This window comes from Cyclopterus lumpus, chromosome 24, assembly GCF_009769545.1.
Source record: "Cyclopterus lumpus isolate fCycLum1 chromosome 24, fCycLum1.pri, whole genome shotgun sequence".
NCBI classification, from domain to species: domain Eukaryota; kingdom Metazoa; phylum Chordata; class Actinopteri; order Perciformes; family Cyclopteridae; genus Cyclopterus; species Cyclopterus lumpus.
The window spans coordinates 9,365,348-9,384,355 of NC_046989.1; the positions used below are offsets into that span (position 1 = coordinate 9,365,348).

Sequence of the window (19,008 nt, forward strand, 5' to 3'; positions counted from 1 at the left end):
CGGATGATAGATAAACTGATAGAAGGGTGGCTTAGTTCAAGAGAAGGTGGAGGAAAACACAAAGGAAGAGAGGGGAAGAAGGGGAGGTAAGTGGAGGCAAAAGGAAGAGATAGAAAAGAGCTGAGTGAGTTAAAGAAGCTTCTAGAGGCCAAGACAGTCAATTTAGTAATGTAAGAAAAAGCATCCAGTGAGAAAAACAAAGCAGGAGAACGAGAGATGTGCAGAAAAGACAGAGAGAGAACAAGAGAAGAGGGAGAGAACGCATATGTGTCCGGAGTGACAAGCAGACTCAGTAGTGCAAACACACACTAACACACAGTCAGACAAAAACATGTGCTACACAAAGAATCACACTGTTACTACTTATATGTACACGACTTCTTTTACTAGACACCAAATCAGGCTAAATTTGCTGTTGTCCTGGCGCCAGTGAAGCAGATAGCGGTTCATTTTATAATTTATTCTAAGATCCTGCTCATTACTTACAAAGCTTTGCACAGCTTACAATCTCCAGATATTCTTGAATTGCTGATCCTTTAGGAAGCTGCATCTCTTTTGTTCCTCAGATAAATTACCTGTACCTCGAGCCTACTGTTGTGGCCTCAGACCTTGAAAATCATTTCTCTTGAAATGTCCAAAACTCAGATAAAAAAAAAAAAAAATGTCCCTACAGGACTCTTAAGTTGTTAGTTAAATGATCGTTTCTATACACACAGTTTCTCTCCATTAATATTGCTATGGTAAATGTAGGTGCTCTGTAAATATTTGAAGCTTGTGAAGCTGAGAGACTTGCCAGACACACATCAGTTATCTGAGGGGGCGTCCATGTTTTCCCCAGCAGACGCAGTGGGGAGTTGGGAATACAGACTCAGAATTGTCGACTTGCAATAGGCTGCAGCATATGGACATAGTAAGGTTTATGCTCATTTGCATTTCTTGGAGTGTGTGTTTGCATGTGTGTACTTCAGGGCTTGCTACAGTAGATGTCACAGGGAGGGATCCAGTGGAGTGTGTAGATGACCCAGACAAGTTGGTGCCTGTTGCAGTTTTGGACAAGATGGTGCTCTGCAGAACACAACAGCAAAATTAATAACAATATATTCAATACTAACAAGAGCATTAATGTGTAAAAACATGGGGGGAAATAAATGGAACGAAATACCAGCACTGGAGACCAAACATGCAGAAATAAGTCACTGGGTTCTTTCATGATACTGTACATACTTTACCTTAAACTGTGATTTATGGATATGATGTGGGTAAATTTGCGGTTTATGAAACACAAAGAGAGTCCTGGAAGAAAACAACAAATACATACTAGTTATTTTTTGTAATCTTAGTTAATAAAACAATTATAATCTTTGCCCCATCATTTATTAGACCCTTTCAACCATCCTGTTTTCATAATTGTGTATGTTTATCTACTGGTACAGTATGTTCGCAGTACATAAGTACACATTTGTGTCTGTGTGTGCGCATGTGTGTGTGTGTGTCTGTCTCACTGAAAGCATTTAGCAAAGTCATTCAGGTCCATCCAGGTCTCCTGCAGCATGGGTTTGACAGGAGCCGAGGGTTTCTCAGTTACAGGCTCCTCCAATGCAGTTTTGGGTTGATCTGGAAGGGAGATTCATTTAATGTATGATTAATATTGTTAATTAGAAGATATAAATTATAAAGTTATTTAATTAATTTCAATCATTATTGTTCATATAACTCTGCAGCAGCTCAAAATAGGAAAACATGTCATTATCAAGCTAGTGGCATGAGAGTTAAATGGTGCTTTTCATGCCACACTTAATACCAAATAGATATAGAATTGCCTGTGAAATCTCCCATTTCAAAATGCTTTTCCTCTTGTGACTCATAGCAAGTTATCCTAGATTCAAATAATTATCTTGAACACAGTGAGCCGAATTGGCCAAACTCCCACATAATGGCATAGTGTAAGCGCACACGCACATCCATACTCCCACTCACTGACTCCCACTTTCTCAATACTCTCCACCAAAAACAACAACAAAAACACACATGCTGTGTGTGGCCACACATACACACAGTGGCCACACGCACACATACACACAGTGGCCACACACGCACACATACACACAGTGGCCACACGCGCACACATACACACAGTGGCCACATGCACACATACACACAGTGGCCACACACGCACACATACACACAGTGGCCACACGCGCACACATACACACAGTGGCTACACACGCACACATACACACAGTGGCCACACACGCACACATACACACAGTGGCCACACACGCACACATACACACAGTGGCCACATGCACACATACACACAGTGGCCACACACGCACACATACACACAGTGGCCACACACACACATACACACAGTGGCCACACGCGCACACATACACACAGTGGCCACACATACACACAGTGGCCACACACACACACATACACACAGTGGCCACACACGCACACATACACACAGTGGCCACACACGCACACATACACACAGTGGCCACACATTCACACAGTGGCCACACATACACACAGTGGCCACACATACACACAGTGGCCACACATACACACAGTGGCTCTGCCCCCAGGCTCTTCTCAAAGTGAGAAGTCTGATCAGAAAGCTGAGGCGGCGAGGGCCAGTGTCTCTGCTGCTGAGCAATGGTGGTCCGCTAACTCAAACTGCAGGTGTTACTAAGCAACTAAACGGGGGCAGAGAGGAGGCAGGGAACTGGCTTGTCATAAGGCATAAGTTCAGGTCCATCTTCTTGGCCAAAGTGTCTTGGCCAATCGACAGAAGCATGAAGAGAGAAAAGCATGATGAAGAGAAAAGATGGAGGGAGTAGAGGCGAGAACTGGAAATACTTCTAATCATATTACTTGGACTATGCTGCGCATATGCTGTGTTCAAGTCGGCCAATCGTGAAGACCTTCACCACATTCAGAATTTCCAAAAAAACATAATTAATGAGCGTCTGCCCATTGTGGTAGCCTAATATTTGACCTCAGATAAGGCAATCTTGTGTACAGATACAGTACAGAATATTTTCAACATGAATGAAGGGCACAGCGTTGCAAAGGAACAGCGTTTACCATTGGAGATGTCATCATTGTCCTTCTTCACATCCTTTGCTGTAACCTTAGGGACAGAGAGGGGGAGAGAGAGAGAGAGAGAGAGAGAGAGAGAGAGAGAGGCATGAACAGTGAGTTGCTGCTAGAGTAACACTGCTAGAGATACGCCTCCGCCCTCTAGTAATTCCATGTCAGCTGTGGTGTTGCGCCATTCTCGCCGAACACCACAAGACACGGTTTAATGTGACATGGGCTGCTCCTCTGCTGCTAAAAAACACCAGCAGGGAATACTAGCTCTGATTTACTTTGACTGTCAGTGACAGATAAGGAGTTATTACGTTGTTTAGCATGTTACCTCTCTTAGAGGGAGATTACTCAACAGCTCTGATGTCGTGCTCATCTGCCCAACACAATAGAGAAATATAGCTAATGAGTCATTATCAAATCCTTCACATACCCCTTACTTCTGTCCGAGCAATGATGTGATCAGGAAAAGTGCATCACCGCTGCTTTGATAACAAAACTAGATTCAAGTACCTGTAGCCAACTTAACCATCTTTCCACCAGCCCCCCCCTGAAAATGCTCCTTTGAGTTAAAACTCTGGTGAATGTCCAACTCTCTGAATAAAAATCATGGCGTTGTGTCGTGTAACTTCAAATCGCAGCCAAGACTCTCTGGATGAGTCAGAATGTGTGTGTGTGTGTGTGTGTGTGTGTGTGTGTGTGTGTGTGTGTGTGTGTGTGTGTGTGTGTGTGTGTGAGTCACCACTTGAATAAGCACCCGGAGACCTAGACAGACGGAAAGAGACATTGTGATTGGGAGGTACACTTGACCTCCTCTCCGACGCTATAGCAACACTTCCTCTGCAACAAAAGATGTAAATGTGTGTGTTGTCAAAAGAGCTATGGGTTGATGGGTAGACGAAGGCACATGTCTTTAATCCCACACTTCATGGGGATTAAGTGCAAAGCCAGAGTTAAGTCTTTGCTCTCCAAGAGGAAGTGTACCCCAGTTCATACATGAAAAATGTTCAATACAATCAAGTTAAATATCTCTTTGTAGCAACGTACAGTTAGTTCACAGGCAGAAGGATATTCACAGTTGAAGAAGAATCTAATTATTTCACCCACACTAATAGGCAAAGAAGGGTTTTCGGGACAGCATGTGACGCGACCTTCCTGTATTTTAGGAGCTAGGCACAGAGGTTGATACTGTTGGTCAGTGTTGACAGAAACGGATGAAGGGGTCAAAGCAGCGAAATCCCCTTCTCACTTGATGTGGTCCCCTCAGCACGTGACCTACCACAAAAATGTGGCATGCAGACACAAACCAATCCACGAGTGCACGTTCACATGCACATCAAACCCAAATGACACATCAAATTAGCATGTCCATACTGCCCTAGCCTAACCGCCCTATAACTGGTCACAGTTACACAAGAGGGCGATTAATATGGACTCTATTTTTTCTCTGTATGCTCCGAGTGAAGTGTAATAATGAACCCCCCAGGAGACGCAGACACTGATGGCTCACCATCTAATTGCACTGCTTTTTCCATCAGCACAGTACACGACCTCTCCCTGTATGAAACCCACGCACCCCGTCCACCACCACCACCCAACAGAGCTTCTCTTTTCCCATCTCCCTGTGTTTGCTTGCTCTGCTTTCATCTGTCCCGGTCCAACTGTCACTTTCCCTCCATTTTTCAGTCCCCCTCCTTTCTTATTCTGTGTAGTTCTTTATTCCTCTTTATCATTGTTTCTACTCTCATCTCTGTGTCTGTCTGTCTCTCTCTGGTGCTGCCCGCCCTCATCTCCCTTCCCTGACTGGTTCTGTCTTTAGCGCGCAAGTGCCCCTGGTCAGTGGTGGCCTGGCTGCGAGACAACAGAAGTGACTTTGAGACTGGGGGATGGCAGCCTTGTTGTCACTGAAGCACAGAGCTACTCCGATGAGCCTTCAACGGCATACTTACAGGGCAGACAGTGGGGGGAGAGAGGAAAGAATGAAACTAGGAAATAACATACAGCTGTTACTATCTTAGTTGTTGGACATAAAGCATTACGGTGGGCTTCAGATATCCTTATACCTCTTTAAATGGCTTTGGTATCCACTATTTGTTCAACAAGATGCTCCTTAAAATGTTATACACACACACACACTGAATATATAAATACTCCCTGTGGCCCAGCAGTCAGTAGTTCTATGTACCTCTATGTTGTCTTCTGTGATGTTAGGTGAGTTGGTGGTGCATTCAGCTGCATCTGGCCCACGGCCTTCTCGGCATTCGGTCTCCTCTCTCTCAGCAATGGACACCAGAGGGGAACGTTTTCCCTGAGTGCTCTGCTTGGCCTCGCTGTTTTGTGAACATACAGCACACGCATGCATCATATCATAGTCACAACAAACACGCATCCCCGCTCATGGTCACGCATTTAGAAGCAATACATCATACCATCTACAAATGAGTCATGCATGTCACATTATAGTCATCAACACCGTAACACCACAACACCGCTTTGATATGCTTAGCTTGTAGGCAAATATTTCTTTAAGTGAAAATAGTAATAGTCAAATGGGGGAAAGAAACAATCTTTATAACATATTGGGCTTCGACACCAATATGGTTTGAAGTTTTCAACTGAAACCCTTATGTCATTGCTCTGTTGCAGGGAGAACGGGGGAAAGAGATGGAGGGACAGTGAGAGGATGAGGAAAAGACGAATGACATCATGATCATTTTGGTCACAGCGAAGGTTAGCTAGTATAGAAAAGTGAAATACTCTGTAAATGATACAGTTAAATGAGCAGAAGAGAAGGACAACAACAATTCATTATGTTGAATTTCTTAATTTGAGGTCATTTAAGTGTACACACTCAGGTATCTGGCCAACGCTACTCTTGACGCCACAGGAGAGAAAAGGGCTGGCAACCTCAATGAATTGCTCTGGTTTTGACAAAGGAAGTTCTGCGAAAAGAAAAAAGGGAATACAGACTCACACATCATACCAGCACTGCTTGTTCACACTCTGACTCTTTTTACTGCATTTTTTGTTTCACCCACAGATCATATCTGTCAGATATGCTCGAGCCAGCAACTATTTTCATTACAGAAATATTGTAGCTATCCTCCTCGTTTTTTTTTCATTTCAGCATGTGGTACTGTATGCCCTCTGTTCAGCTGGTTCTGAATCTCCTGCATTAGCACTCACTCTCATTTCAAGTCATATTTATTTATGAAATGCACCTACACCCTATCACATAATTTGTGCTTTTCTATTTGTTTGATAACCTCCCCTGCATCCTCCTCCGGGTTTTCCCCTCACTCGCATTCTTTACAGACTTAATTTTTCATTTCCTGCCTCCTTCTTTGTATCTCACGCACTTTGCGGTTCATCGGTGACCATGATCTCCTTCCGCTGGCGGATGAGCTTCCATTGGGGTACAGGGGGAGGTTTGGGTTGTGCCTCCAGCTGGCATGCCCTTGTTCTTGTCAACAGCACAATGTGGCTGTACAGCGAGGAGAGACCGTACTGACGGAGAAACTCTGAGGAATTAGCCTGTATATAGACAAATGGACAGAAATAAACACACATACAGTACTCAATCATGAAAATAAAGACAATACAGCATATCGTGTATTCTCCCATACCGAGAATTACTGTCACCTGTAACCAAATCTACAGACAAATCAAGTCAAAAACTCTCAAAAGGGGATTCTGACCGAGACTGAATGTGATATAAAACCTCCAACAAAAATAATCCTGTCAAATAATTATCCTTAGCATGGATGTAAATAATAAAACAAGTGAAGCCTGTTGAGGAGAAGCATCCAAATAGAACACGCCAGGCCCCCAGGTCACAAGCACTGTTTCGTTTCATCTCCACCACTGTTACTTTGGGGAGTACATTAAGACATAATATATCTTTTTGTGCTGAAATAATTGTATGTTTTTTCATTGTAACGTGTGAGTTAATGACATATAATAACCCCATAAAAGAATGTTTTGTTCTTATTCTGACATTACTCCATTATATCTTCAAATAGATGATAGTGGTTTACTGCTATATTAATGTTCTGGATGTTGCATATTGCTCTTGTATGTACCATGTACCATTTGAACTGCGTAGGTCATTGATACAACATCTAATACCAACACATCTTTGAAACTCTCATTGAAACATTCTGGAGAGATTGCAACCAGACGATGTGGTATTTGCATCACAATGTGACTCTCTCTACTGTAGGCGTCCAACATCTGTAATGAAGATCTGAATACAGTCTACAGTAGGTGAAGTCTAATTTTCATAGATGCAAATCGTTAGGGTTTGGTTAATGTAGAAAACCTGCATTGAGCTAGTGTATGCATAGACAGCGAGAGAGGAGCAATAGAGGAAAGACGAACCATTTGTTCAAACCCAAAGGAATTGCTATGTGGCTGTAATGGGTAGTAGCTGGCACACACTACTACCTCGGAGGTACCTGAGGAACGCACACAAAGAAGACTGACATAAGTAACAGGCGAGTATCGGTATATGCAAACTCACTCAAATTCACACACTCCATGGACACACGTGCAAAATGACAGACACTGACTTTGGACTGCATCAGTGCACAGTACATGTTCCCAAGGGACTGAAGGGATTCACTGACTGAGTAATTACAAATTTGTGCCGTCTACCAATGAAAAGTAAAGCTGATACAGACATTAAAAAGCTACATTTCCAAATCAATGTTAAGTTTTACCATGGTTAGTGACAGCACTATTGGCCTCCACAGGTATAAATAAGGCAACAAGAGAGTATCTAGGTTATCTATGGATGGCCCGGTCTCCCATGGTGCATTTCAGAGTATGGTATGAGGAGCACATGGGCCAGGAGACATGGAAAATCAATTTGAAGGACCATGGTGAAAAGAGATTGAAGCACTGCTACACTAATATAAAGGCTACACATTAAGAATTGAACAGAGAAGTGGTTCTCATGTTGCATAGTGATTTATGCATTTCAATGGAAGACTACAGAGGGCATCAAAAAAACAGACAGCGAGAGAAACAATGTGAAGGCTTCTTTTTTGTGTTTGGATGCTTGTATGCGAGCACCGTGTATTGCATTTCCCTAAAGGACAAATGTTCTGTGAACTAATAATATTTTGTGCATGCATGTCATTACATTGTGTTCGTAATACCCAACACTTTCATTATTGTAAACATGTGAAATTGTAGAAAAGGCAGATTCCCAGATTACTGGCAGAGAGAGCAGGTGGGTAAATACGAGATCAAGAGAGAGGGAATGTAATTCATACGGCTTCCCACTTATGTTAATGTGAATGTGTCGTGGGATTTTTAATTCTTCTTCAAATTAATTGTGCAACCTTCAAAAGGCCTTTACTGTAGCTCTCATGACCTGAATCAACTCGAAGCTACACACTCTTTTCTGAGGACACGTTTCAATCCTGCCTACATCACATAACCACATTTGACTTGGGAGGCTCTTCTGCCCCGCGGGAACACCAAATAATTCACCCTGCCACTGCTCCCTCTGCTGGTTTATTTATAGTCCACCATACACACATTAACCCTTCCTGCAGTACATAATACATGGGCTTGGGAAAACAGGAAGTGATGCTTGAAACATCAAGAAAGAGGCAGAGGAGCAATGGCTGGAAAACTGAGGTAATTTGAAGGATGGCACGATAGTGACCATCGGCCTGGAGTTTTTCCCAGACCTAAAGTAAATCACCAATCAAAACTATGAATGTTAAAATGTTGAGAGATTATTACTGCGATAAGAGATTTGAATCATTGATAAACTTGATTTTGTTTTTGCAGGGCAATTTAATATTCATTGTCCTGCACCATAGAAGTTTAATTATGGATGCAGAGGGAAGAAAATGGAGATTTACACAGTGTGCATTTACAGACATACTCTATACAAATTTGTAGTACAGTACTACCCATACAGACGGACAATGGATGATTGACTTAATTGACTAACTAAAAGTGTGTTATTGAAATGTATGTTTCCAAGTATGCATGTGTGCGTATTTGTCTGCCTTTTAGTGTTTGTATGTCTTTGCGTGCGTTCACAATTCGGACCTTTACTTTTCTCTGGCAGCTGACTCTCGCTGTCATTACAGCTGGAACGTCCCCCTGCAGCTGGATCTGCAGTCTGAGACTTTGTCTTCGGCAAACTCTCATCTGGGTGTGTAAATGTGGGAATGGTGTCTTGTAAGACATCCCACATTTTCCCCACGTATGCAGACCTGAGAGGAAGTTAAGGGAAGTAAGTTACAGGCTGCAAGTGATGACATTATTATCCAATTAAAATAAAATAAAAAAGTATGAATATTTTTTGTGTTGGAACCAATGTGATTGGTCCTGAATGTCCGCTTGTCCAATACAGCAGCTCTCGTGTCTATCATTGAGCTTACAATACCATGACTTCTACTATTCCAGATGAAGTCTACTGTTTCTGTTCTGCTCCGTCTGAGCCCAGAGAATATTGCAATTTCAGTTCCCGTTATTGTGTACATCCCTGTGTTTGCAATACCGTGGGCTAAAGTTCTTACATCTCTCTCTAGCTGAAAAAAAGAAGAAGTAGATAATACAATCATCTCTCTACCTCAGCATAACCTTTGGAATTATTATTTAAGCTAAGCTTATTTGCAGAGTGCATTGTACACAAAAAGGCAATGCAAAGTGCTACACATACTGCATCAAACACATTTAGTCTTTTAAGAGACAGCTGAACATGTTGCAGAAACCAGTGTGGAATGAAGGTGGGGCTGGTTCCTTACCACCTTACCATAACAGATGGATGAGTCATGTCAGTACAATTGCTGTTAAACAAGTCAGGATACCAGAATCAGAGAACATCATTGTTATGTGTGCTGCAGCATGTTATTTTATTCAAGGAACACCTTGTCGCTAGTTTAAATGACCACTTTACCAATTCTCAGCCTGATCCTGTCATCCTAATGTGAGGAAGATGTGAAAAGTGGCTGATAATGATGCAGAAGACCATCATTTTTTAATACATAACTTTGGGTACAGTTTACTGGATTACAACAATGGCTCATCTGTGGTGATTGCAATCATCAGTCAGAATCAAATAGTTTTGGGATAACCAAAATATTGGTAGAATTTTCTCTTTCTTTATAACAGTAGTAGATGACGTAAATAAAATCCAATGCATGCTTGTGTGTGTGTGTGGGGGGAGGGGGGGGGGGGGGGGGGTATAGGACTGCAAACCCATGTGTCTTTAATCAATATGAAACACAAACACTAGTGCCATGCTCAGTATTGATAGATTCCCAAGGCGACCCAATAACAGCAAGTAACTTGCTGAGCAAAAGAAGAAAACACTCCCCAGCTCCTCTCCAAAACACTGTTGCACCATTAAAGTACCATCACTAACAAGCTGAGATTCTCCACTCCATACTGCCTCTCCTTCCTTGTTTCCATTTTAGACCTGAGTTGTTTTCTCCCAAAGAATGACTTTCCATATTATTGGAGACAAATACACTTCTCTCCCTTTTTTTCCTTTTTCCTTTTTATATATTAGGATGAATTCACAGCTAGTCAGCTAGTCACAGCTAGTCAGTCAAAGTGCGTTTAGTGTCACAGCTTTTATTGTGATAAAACTGAGACAGTGAGTCAGTTCAATTCTTACAAGCATTCTATTAACATTTAGAACAAGAGATGCAGAAGAGAGCGGTACAAGAGTGGAGTAGAGTAGACCAATGAGGACCTTACTTTATTGGACAGATTTCTGGGATCCAGCCAGTGAGGGTGTGGATGAAGGTGAACTCGCCCATCTCTCCGCAGACCTCAGACACGACACTGAGAAACACACAAGAAACTGTTTAAAAAAAGAAAAAGACAACTGTGCAAGAAACCATAGACTCCATTCAAACTACACGTTGTTGCATTGGCACTGTTCTTAAATGGGACTTGTGAGGTCACGGTTTCAATATGTGAAATTGCAAATAAGCTTGGCGCTCAAGTGGTTTAACGCATAACTAAGACGTTGCATAGCAACTGACGTTAAAAATGGATGTCTCTCTTGTGTTCTGTCTTTATTTTAGCATCATGTTTCGGAATGACCGCACAGTGAAGACAACTGAGGTAACCCGCAACTTATTTTGAGGAATGTGTGTGTCTGCTTCCTTCACACACAATTAATTATCAGTTCAAACAGATGGCTGCAGCAGCTCTGATTGGTCAACACTGATTGGTTTCACACAAAGCATTTTTTTTTTTCCGACAAAAAAGCTACTCAGCAGCAAAGTAATGGATCCCTCAAATGTATCTTTTTAACAAAATAAAACTAGCGATTGAAGAGTCCCAGCAGACACCTGGGCAAAGTTTGTACTAGTTGAGTATGAAGCAGTTTCACTATGACTCATACATAATTCATAAGAAGAAAGGCTCCTTTGTTTCCTGTCTCGGATGAAACATTTATGTCTCGAACTTCTGTGGACACAGCCACCTTTACAGACGGCATGTTGCCCCGTCACAGACACACACAGTCTGTCACCAAATTCAAGACTGCCCAAGGCAGAGATTAGGTCAGGTGAAGGTTTGGCTTAGTCAGCAAAACACACTTGAAAAGGTCAAGTTTACTTTGTTAGTTTCAACATGCACGTACGCGTCAGCTAGGAAATTAACATCCTCAACCCTGATTTCTCCTGAAAATTCTCCTTCAGCGATGTTAAAGTAAAGACGCACATTTAAAGGTGGTTGCTACGAGAGTTGGAGCATTTTGATTGCTTGATGGCGATGCCTGAGTCAGCAGCTCAAGGTGCTAACAGCGCTAACAGCGCTAACAGCACATATCACGGCAAATTTGCCAAGTGAGCTAACAGTGTTTATCTAAGATGTACTAAAAGCATGCGTGGCTGACCTGACTATGTCAAGAAAGCAACGAGATGTCTCGGATAACAACATACACAGAGGTAGAGTGACTTTGTTCTCTGCTCAGGGAGACATTACTCCTCGATATCTTCACATAGTCAATAAACATTTAGTCACTCCAGAAACACTGTGATCTTGACGAGATCTTGACGAAAATAAAGCTCTGTGGATGTCATTAATGTCCTTGAACTGGCACGGTCTAAATATTGTTAAAAATCTGTTTGTAAATTACTTTTAATTGTTCATGCAAATCACACTACAAATCATTGTAAATTGGACAATAGTATCAGCCTGTAATCTGATTTACTTACTGTACAGTGTTAGTATACAGAGTAAGTAAGCATGTGTGATTTATTTTCACAGTGGTCCCATTAAAGTCAGGCTTTTCTTCAGCCCTCTTACTTAAGACTATTATCACAGTTTTCCAACTCCTTCTAGCAGTACTAAGATATATATGTATCTTATGATTGGAGAGTAACTCACTTTGTGTTGGCCACTTTAATGAGAGCCTTGACTAACAGCATCGGCCACAGCTCCCACTGACAGGTGGAGGCAGGAAGAAGAAGGTTGTTTTCTTCATCAAATGGCATCGAATCATCGACTGTTATCTTTCTCCAACAACCCTAAAAGCAAGGGAGGAAGACACTGAGTGAACAAATGGTATAACAATCAATGTACCTAAAACAGTAGTTCTAAGAAATGTAACATTGTTTGTAACATATACCACACATAACATGTGTGGAATTTTTAAGCTTTTATATTTCTTGAAAAGAGTGGTTGCTAACAGGTGGCTAAATGAGACTACTAAAACATCCTCACACCAAACACGAGTCCTCCTTCAGCTTTGTGGTGGTGACGTGAAGTCATGCGACTGCAGTGTTTCCTTTGAGACAAACTTCTGGCAATTGTAATTTTATGTACACTTCAAAATTCAGAAAGTGGTGTGTATTTGTGAAGATTACCTTGCTGAACAAAATATGGGAGTATCATACACTTTTGTTTGCCACAAAGCTTATTTTATGCAATGATCCAATGGAAAAATTCCACTGGCCTTTTGTTTAGGGAACCGGTGCAGTGCTGTGTTGGCCTCCAAAAGAAAACGTCAACCGTTCAGCACTCAGTTACTTTGGCATTGTATCAACATTATGTTTTAGTAGCAAATATAACAGATCACCACCTTATTAACCACTTAAGTGAAATTACACAAAGGCAACCTCTATTGCTTTGTAATGTTCTTTAGGATGGCACATTGTGTTTCCACATATAAATACCCATGACTACATATAGAAACAAGACATGTTGACCAGGCTCTCAGAATCCACAAAGATTCAGTTCAGCTTCAAAATAGGCCTCATCTCAGAGCATATCATATTCTGAAAGTGATATATCTACTAGAATTGATTCATATTTTAGCTGCTGTATATTCCCTCTTGCAACTCTGAGCCTCTCCCTCCAGAATGGAGCACTGCCTTCAGGCCGAGTAGTGAAAAATCACTGGCATCGGCTGATCAGCTATCAGCTGATTCATCCACGCTCACTATCATCGTCTCATTGATGCATCGACAAGTCGGCTGACTACTAACATCCAATCACAATCATACAAGTGTACTACTTAGTCTTCCTAACCTTAGGCTTCAAACTTTTATTTCGCTGATACCTTCATGCCAACACTGTTTGCAGAGGCAGCTCCCTCCAACACCACAAACCCCTCCAAATGTGCTAAGATGTTGGTATTGTTCTCTCGGCGAGGATCTAATTCACACACGTGAACCGGTTTCACTGAATGTATGTTCACATTTGTTTTTCCGGCTAAATTATCATCACTGCTCAGATTCCTTCCAAATGTAACTTTATAACCATTTGCATGTTGGTTGTCTAAACTCCCAAATCCTTTACAGTTAGATGGTAGTGGTACGTTTAAAAAGGTAATAAATCTCTGATCTATGAGGTTCATATTCCAACACCTCTTCTGGCATTAGCGAGCTTCTGCTTGCATATCCTGTTTGGTGTCAGAGCTTGATAAACGCTGACTGTAGAATGGTCTGTCTACTTGCCATCTGGGACAGTTTCACACTGCTAGAAAAAAGCAGCACAAATCAGGTGATAATCTGACTGACTATTCACAGCGGTGCCTCTCCTTATCTATCAGAGCAGTGTGCACAAGCAGGGCTAGATACAGTGTGGGCGAGCACACTTTCTTTTTTGCTTGTTCTTCCACTTTTTTTGTCAAGCCATCGCCTCGAGGAGGAGCTCGATGTGTTCGCAGATGGGGGTGAACTACAGTATGAAAGGAGGAAAGAGGAAGAAAAGCAGGAAAGGAGAGACAGAGTTCTAGGGCGGTGAAAAAGAAGGTGAGAAAATGAGAATGTAATGGTTAGTCATGAAGGAAAAGGAAAATAATCGGTGTGGAACAATACAGAATCATATGAGCAGGGGAGAAAAGGAGTATCCTATGAGCAAAAACAGGCGAGGAAGTGGGAGGGGCGGTTGGGGGCTGGGTGCTTCATGAAATCTCAACAACCATCTGTTAGCGTGCTATGGTTGGCACGGGGACTGCTGCCTACAACCGTGTCATGCTTGTTTGTCAAGGCAAGAGTCACAGTGTTACAGAACACAATCATTTTTAGCTCTGTTTTTTTCACTCTCTCGTTGACCCAAATTGTTGTGCTGGAAGATGTTCCCTGTCTGAAATGACACATTGATGAAGTATCCCCTTAGAGATCTGTGGCAAGCAACACACATACTGAAACTCACAGGCCTGCAACTTCAAGCTGTCTCACAATGCAATGATGAGCTTGATTTAAAAAGGAGAAACAATCCTTACACTTATAATCAATATGATTGACACTGCAGTGCACAAAGCCCTCCCAGGGTTGTGCCTGCCTTCAAGGTCTTACTCGGCATAGACACCCAACTTGAGCCTTGCTCTCTGAGAAGAAGTTGACTCCACCGTTAAACCATATCTATCTATTCATCAGGCAATATATGAACCCCGGAAACGATTGTTACAGTAGTTGATTTGAGCCCTGAGTGGATAAGAGTTTCTCATCCCTTGCCCCCTCCAACCCATAGTCCGCTGCTGCATCCTATGTTGTCGGATCTTCTGAACAATACAATGCATTGCACTGTCATGTCATCCATTGCCTCAAAGGTTGTGTGTGTGTGTGTGTGTGTGTGTGTGTGTGTGTGTGTGTGTGTGTGTGTGTGTGTGTGTGTGTGTGTGTGTGTGTGCGTGCGTGTGTGTGTGTGTGTGTGCGTGTGTGTGTCAGGCTCACCATCCAATAGAGTCTGACCACGTATTTCCCATAGTTGTTGTAGAGAGGCACATGACCTTTCACCACCTTACACAGCGAGTAGATGTGCTCCCAGGGTCTCCAACAATCTTGTTCTGTAAATGTGCCGTTATGCAGCGTCCAAACGATACAGATCTCACTAATGAGCCACCTCATCAGCTTGATCAAAGATGGAGGAGAAAAGGGAGACAAAAGTAATCATGAGTTACCAACCAACCTTTAAATATATAGGCTGAATCCTCAATTATCTGATCAATCATTCATCAAATTAATAGGGCAATGCATTACCCCCCGTCTAATTAATTTCTGTCAATCAAACGTCACTCTGTCTGACATCTGAATGTCACTATCCAAGTGCTGTTCTCAGTGCGATCTTACATAGAAAAGTAGAAAACAAAAGTTGACACTAACCTCACTGCAAATAAGATGATCATTTGGGGAGATTAGGTCAAAGGTCATTTGATTTTCAACCACGGTGAGAGCCTAAAATAAAGCACATCATTGAAGGCACAGGCTGAAACATTTCCGTCCGAATTTCAGCACCTTCACAGCCAGATGACTGACGGACAAACTCAGGTTATTATACTGTGTGTGGCAGCATATGCACATATCAAAATCATTCACTTCAATAACACAGTGGTCAACCAGCTTTAAAATATTGCCGCCATGCGTCACGTGTTCAAAACTGACATGAATCTGTCCTTGCCATGATACTCCCAAGACTGTGTCTGGAATAAATATTTCACTAACAAGTTAATAGACTATACGTTAATAATAAAAAAATTAATGAATGGGTCAGATGATGGTGAGAGCTCTGCTGCGGGGGAAGGTAGGTTGTGTTTTCACCCATCATCATCACAGCAAATTTTTGTTTTTGTTTAATGAAAGAGCAGATCTTTAAATGATTTCCGTCAATAACACTGGCTTTGTAAATACAGACTGGTATAGACTGATAAAAAGTGTTTCACAGTAGAGCTCACGCGTTGCCTGCATCTGCACAGCTGATTGCTTTTGTGATTAACTCGTGTTCCTCTTCTATGAAATTATTAAGAAATGCTTTTGACATCTTGAGAGTGAAAAGGCAGCTTGTGACCTGGTAAGGACTAATTCAAAAAGCAGGAAGCTTCTAGTAATTGCTCAATACTGCACTGAGAGGGGGGTAACAGAGAACTGTAGCGAGGCAATTAAAACTTCATTGGAGGCAACCAGAGAGCAGATTTGCTTAACTACATCCACACTGTGTGGCAAAGACACACACTTTGTTGATACATCTAATGGCTGCAAGACTTTTTGTTTAATTAGAAGATGAATCTGTTAGTCAATGTAAGTCAATGCAGTCTATTAGTCATTTAATCCACAACAAATTGTGAATATAAACAAATTACCACAAAAGGCTATAGGAAGACAATTATTGTCATAAAAGGCATTCTTTTTTTCTGACAGACAATACAAACATCCACATAAATTGAAGTACCATAATATGGGAGGGAGAAAATAGTAGCTCTTAGGAAATTAAACAGGCAAATGTGTATTTTTTAATGAAAAAGTACATAAACCATTACTTAATATGAAATTACAATCAATTGTTCATGTAATTTGACATGAAATGATTTAATGATTTATATGTGTATGAGAATGACACATACACTGGCTACTGTTTATTACTGTTCTGTAAATAGTGTGGTATACATCACAGACCAAGTATAAAGCCCTTTTATCATTATAAAGTGACATTGGATGAGACTATACCCCAGAAACCATATCATAACTCATTAACATAGAAGCACGAATGTTACCTTGTTGACAATAAACTCTGTAGGACGCTTCCAGGAATGCACTTTCAAAGATGGAGGCAGGGAGATTTTCCCCTCAGGATCTTCAAAAAATGGCTGCAGATAACAGCAAACAGTAGTGAATATGATGTGTATAAAAACCAAACACAATTCACAAAGAATCAACATAATGTCAGTTGTAAAGTGTATTTGAGGCTATTCATACATTTTCCAATATACTGTACACAGCATATCTTGCTGATGGCAAATTCAATTATTTGATATAGTCCACACTTACAGCATTGTGACTCTTGCTCGTCCTTCCATCTTCAGCTCCTTTACTCGAGTCCCATTTCTCCTTATTGACTTCTGCATCGTTCCACTCAGGCCAGATGGGAAACCTGCGTCTCCATACATCTCCTAGGCTCTCAGAGGAAGTGGCAGCGAGGGACGCTGCTCTGAAATTATGACACATTCATTCATTTCGTTTGTCTTGGCTTCCCTTTTGTCAATATTTAGCAGCAGAATTAGCCAGCTAAGTACCAGAGATTCAAGATTCAATCTCGAATAAACCCATCACATTCCTGTTTGCCCTTTCCTAGTGGAAGTGATATTAACTCAGACTTCATATTGATCACAGACTGTGTATTTAGACATGTGCCACATGGGATGACAAGTTCTTCAAGTGGCTCCTGGTTCTTACGACAACATATTGATAGATAACGTGTGTGTGTGTGTGTGGGGGGGGGGGGGGGGGGGGGGGGGGTCACTGTATCTTTGTATTACATAACACAATGAAAGCAGACAGTTTGAGGGTGACGTCAGGATGAACGGGTCCTGAATGCTAACGTTAACCGCTAACTAGCTAACTTAGTGTATGCGATGAGCTTAATGAGCGCTAACAGCCGGCATTAACCAAACTCACTCAGTCTGTCGGTCGGATACAGAGACTTTACTTGAGGAGGACTCCTTTTTCTTGGGTGGTGCCTTGGACATTGCTCTAAGATCAAGTGAGTCAAGAAGGCGGCCGGAGGCGCGTTTGTTTGTTTGCTGATGTCTCTGCTCTTAAAAGTTGACTCGTTGCTAAGCAACGTTGCTTTAACGTGGGCGGTGTCTGGAGCCATTGCGTCACTCGTTTCTTTCCAATTGTATTTACAGTCTACGTTTACGATAGACTGTAAATATGATCTATTTACCGAGAGTTACTTCAGAGTAACGAGACGTAATACATTAAACGTCTGGCCTTATTGTCCTATAGATAACTGTCAGAATGATGCAAGAGATTGCAAAATATAGCCTCAAAATGTGCTGCAGAGTGAAATCCGTAGCTTTCTGGAACCGTCTTGATAAAAAGCGTAATAGTCAAAGCATCACAAAGGCTGCATTTTCCTGAAGGCCATGGTATTGGATTGCATTGCACAGCCGGAAGTCTGTCATGGCTCACGCTGTGAAGTGTGCTCATATCGCACAATTGTAGCACCACATGAAAGGAAATGTAGACACTCGGGATGAAAAGCAATACATCATAATCTAGCACTGTATAGAACACGAGTGATGATGTTTCCCTTGAAGAAATGTGTGGCAGAGTACGATACATGAAGTTGTATGTGTTCAAAGTACTGTGTGTGTCTGAGAGAGAGAGAGAGAGAGAACCATGTGATTCTACTCAGGAAACCATGTGAGATAGTCATCAGACACGGTGCTCTCTCACCACTAGATTATGTCCTGTAGCATCTGTTATGGAGGTCTTATTACGATCATTGGCCATTAATCGGTGCTTTTCATTAGGTTGACAAATGTTTACACCTTCTTTCAAATCTAAATGTATGTTACCACTCGATCGTTCTTCAAATGCAATCAGAGTGATGTCTACTGTCACAGTGTTGTGCAGTTCTCAGAGGAGTATAATCTCAGCTCAGATGGCTTGATCCAAGAAGCCCATGTACTGGTAAGAA

At 41.8% G+C, this 19,008-nt stretch overlaps 1 protein-coding gene across 9 annotated transcripts in view; it reads right to left on the reverse strand.

The window, feature by feature from the left end:
* Window positions 1–18,222, reverse strand: part of adgb (androglobin) — a 35,781-nt gene extending 17,559 nt beyond the window's left edge. For 4 of the 9 annotated variants that reach the window (XM_034527749.1, XM_034527744.1, XM_034527742.1 and 1 more), the window contains exons 1-16: window positions 17,979–18,222; window positions 17,352–17,506; window positions 17,078–17,170; window positions 15,693–15,764; window positions 15,264–15,440; window positions 12,472–12,611; window positions 10,828–10,914; window positions 9,169–9,335; window positions 7,477–7,553; window positions 6,456–6,630; window positions 5,948–6,038; window positions 5,282–5,426; window positions 3,094–3,139; window positions 1,503–1,614; window positions 1,230–1,293; window positions 964–1,065 (exon numbers count right to left, since the gene is read on the reverse strand). In XM_034527749.1, coding sequence (XP_034383640.1) covers window positions 964–1,065; window positions 1,230–1,293; window positions 1,503–1,614; window positions 3,094–3,139; window positions 5,282–5,426; window positions 5,948–6,038; window positions 6,456–6,630; window positions 7,477–7,553; window positions 9,169–9,335; window positions 10,828–10,914; window positions 12,472–12,611; window positions 15,264–15,440; window positions 15,693–15,764; window positions 17,078–17,170; window positions 17,352–17,506; window positions 17,979–18,177 — 1,902 coding nt within the window. In that variant the 5' untranslated portion in view covers window positions 18,178–18,222. Of the gene's footprint in view, window positions 1–963; window positions 1,066–1,229; window positions 1,294–1,502; window positions 1,615–3,093; window positions 3,140–5,281; window positions 5,427–5,947; window positions 6,039–6,455; window positions 6,631–7,476; window positions 7,554–9,168; window positions 9,336–10,827; window positions 10,915–12,471; window positions 12,612–15,263; window positions 15,441–15,692; window positions 15,765–17,077; window positions 17,171–17,351; window positions 17,512–17,978 lie in introns of all 9 variants that reach the window. The other 5 variants (XM_034527750.1, XM_034527748.1, XM_034527746.1 and 2 more) reach the window with 3 other exon arrangements.
* Window positions 18,223–19,008: the final 786 nt, after the last annotated feature.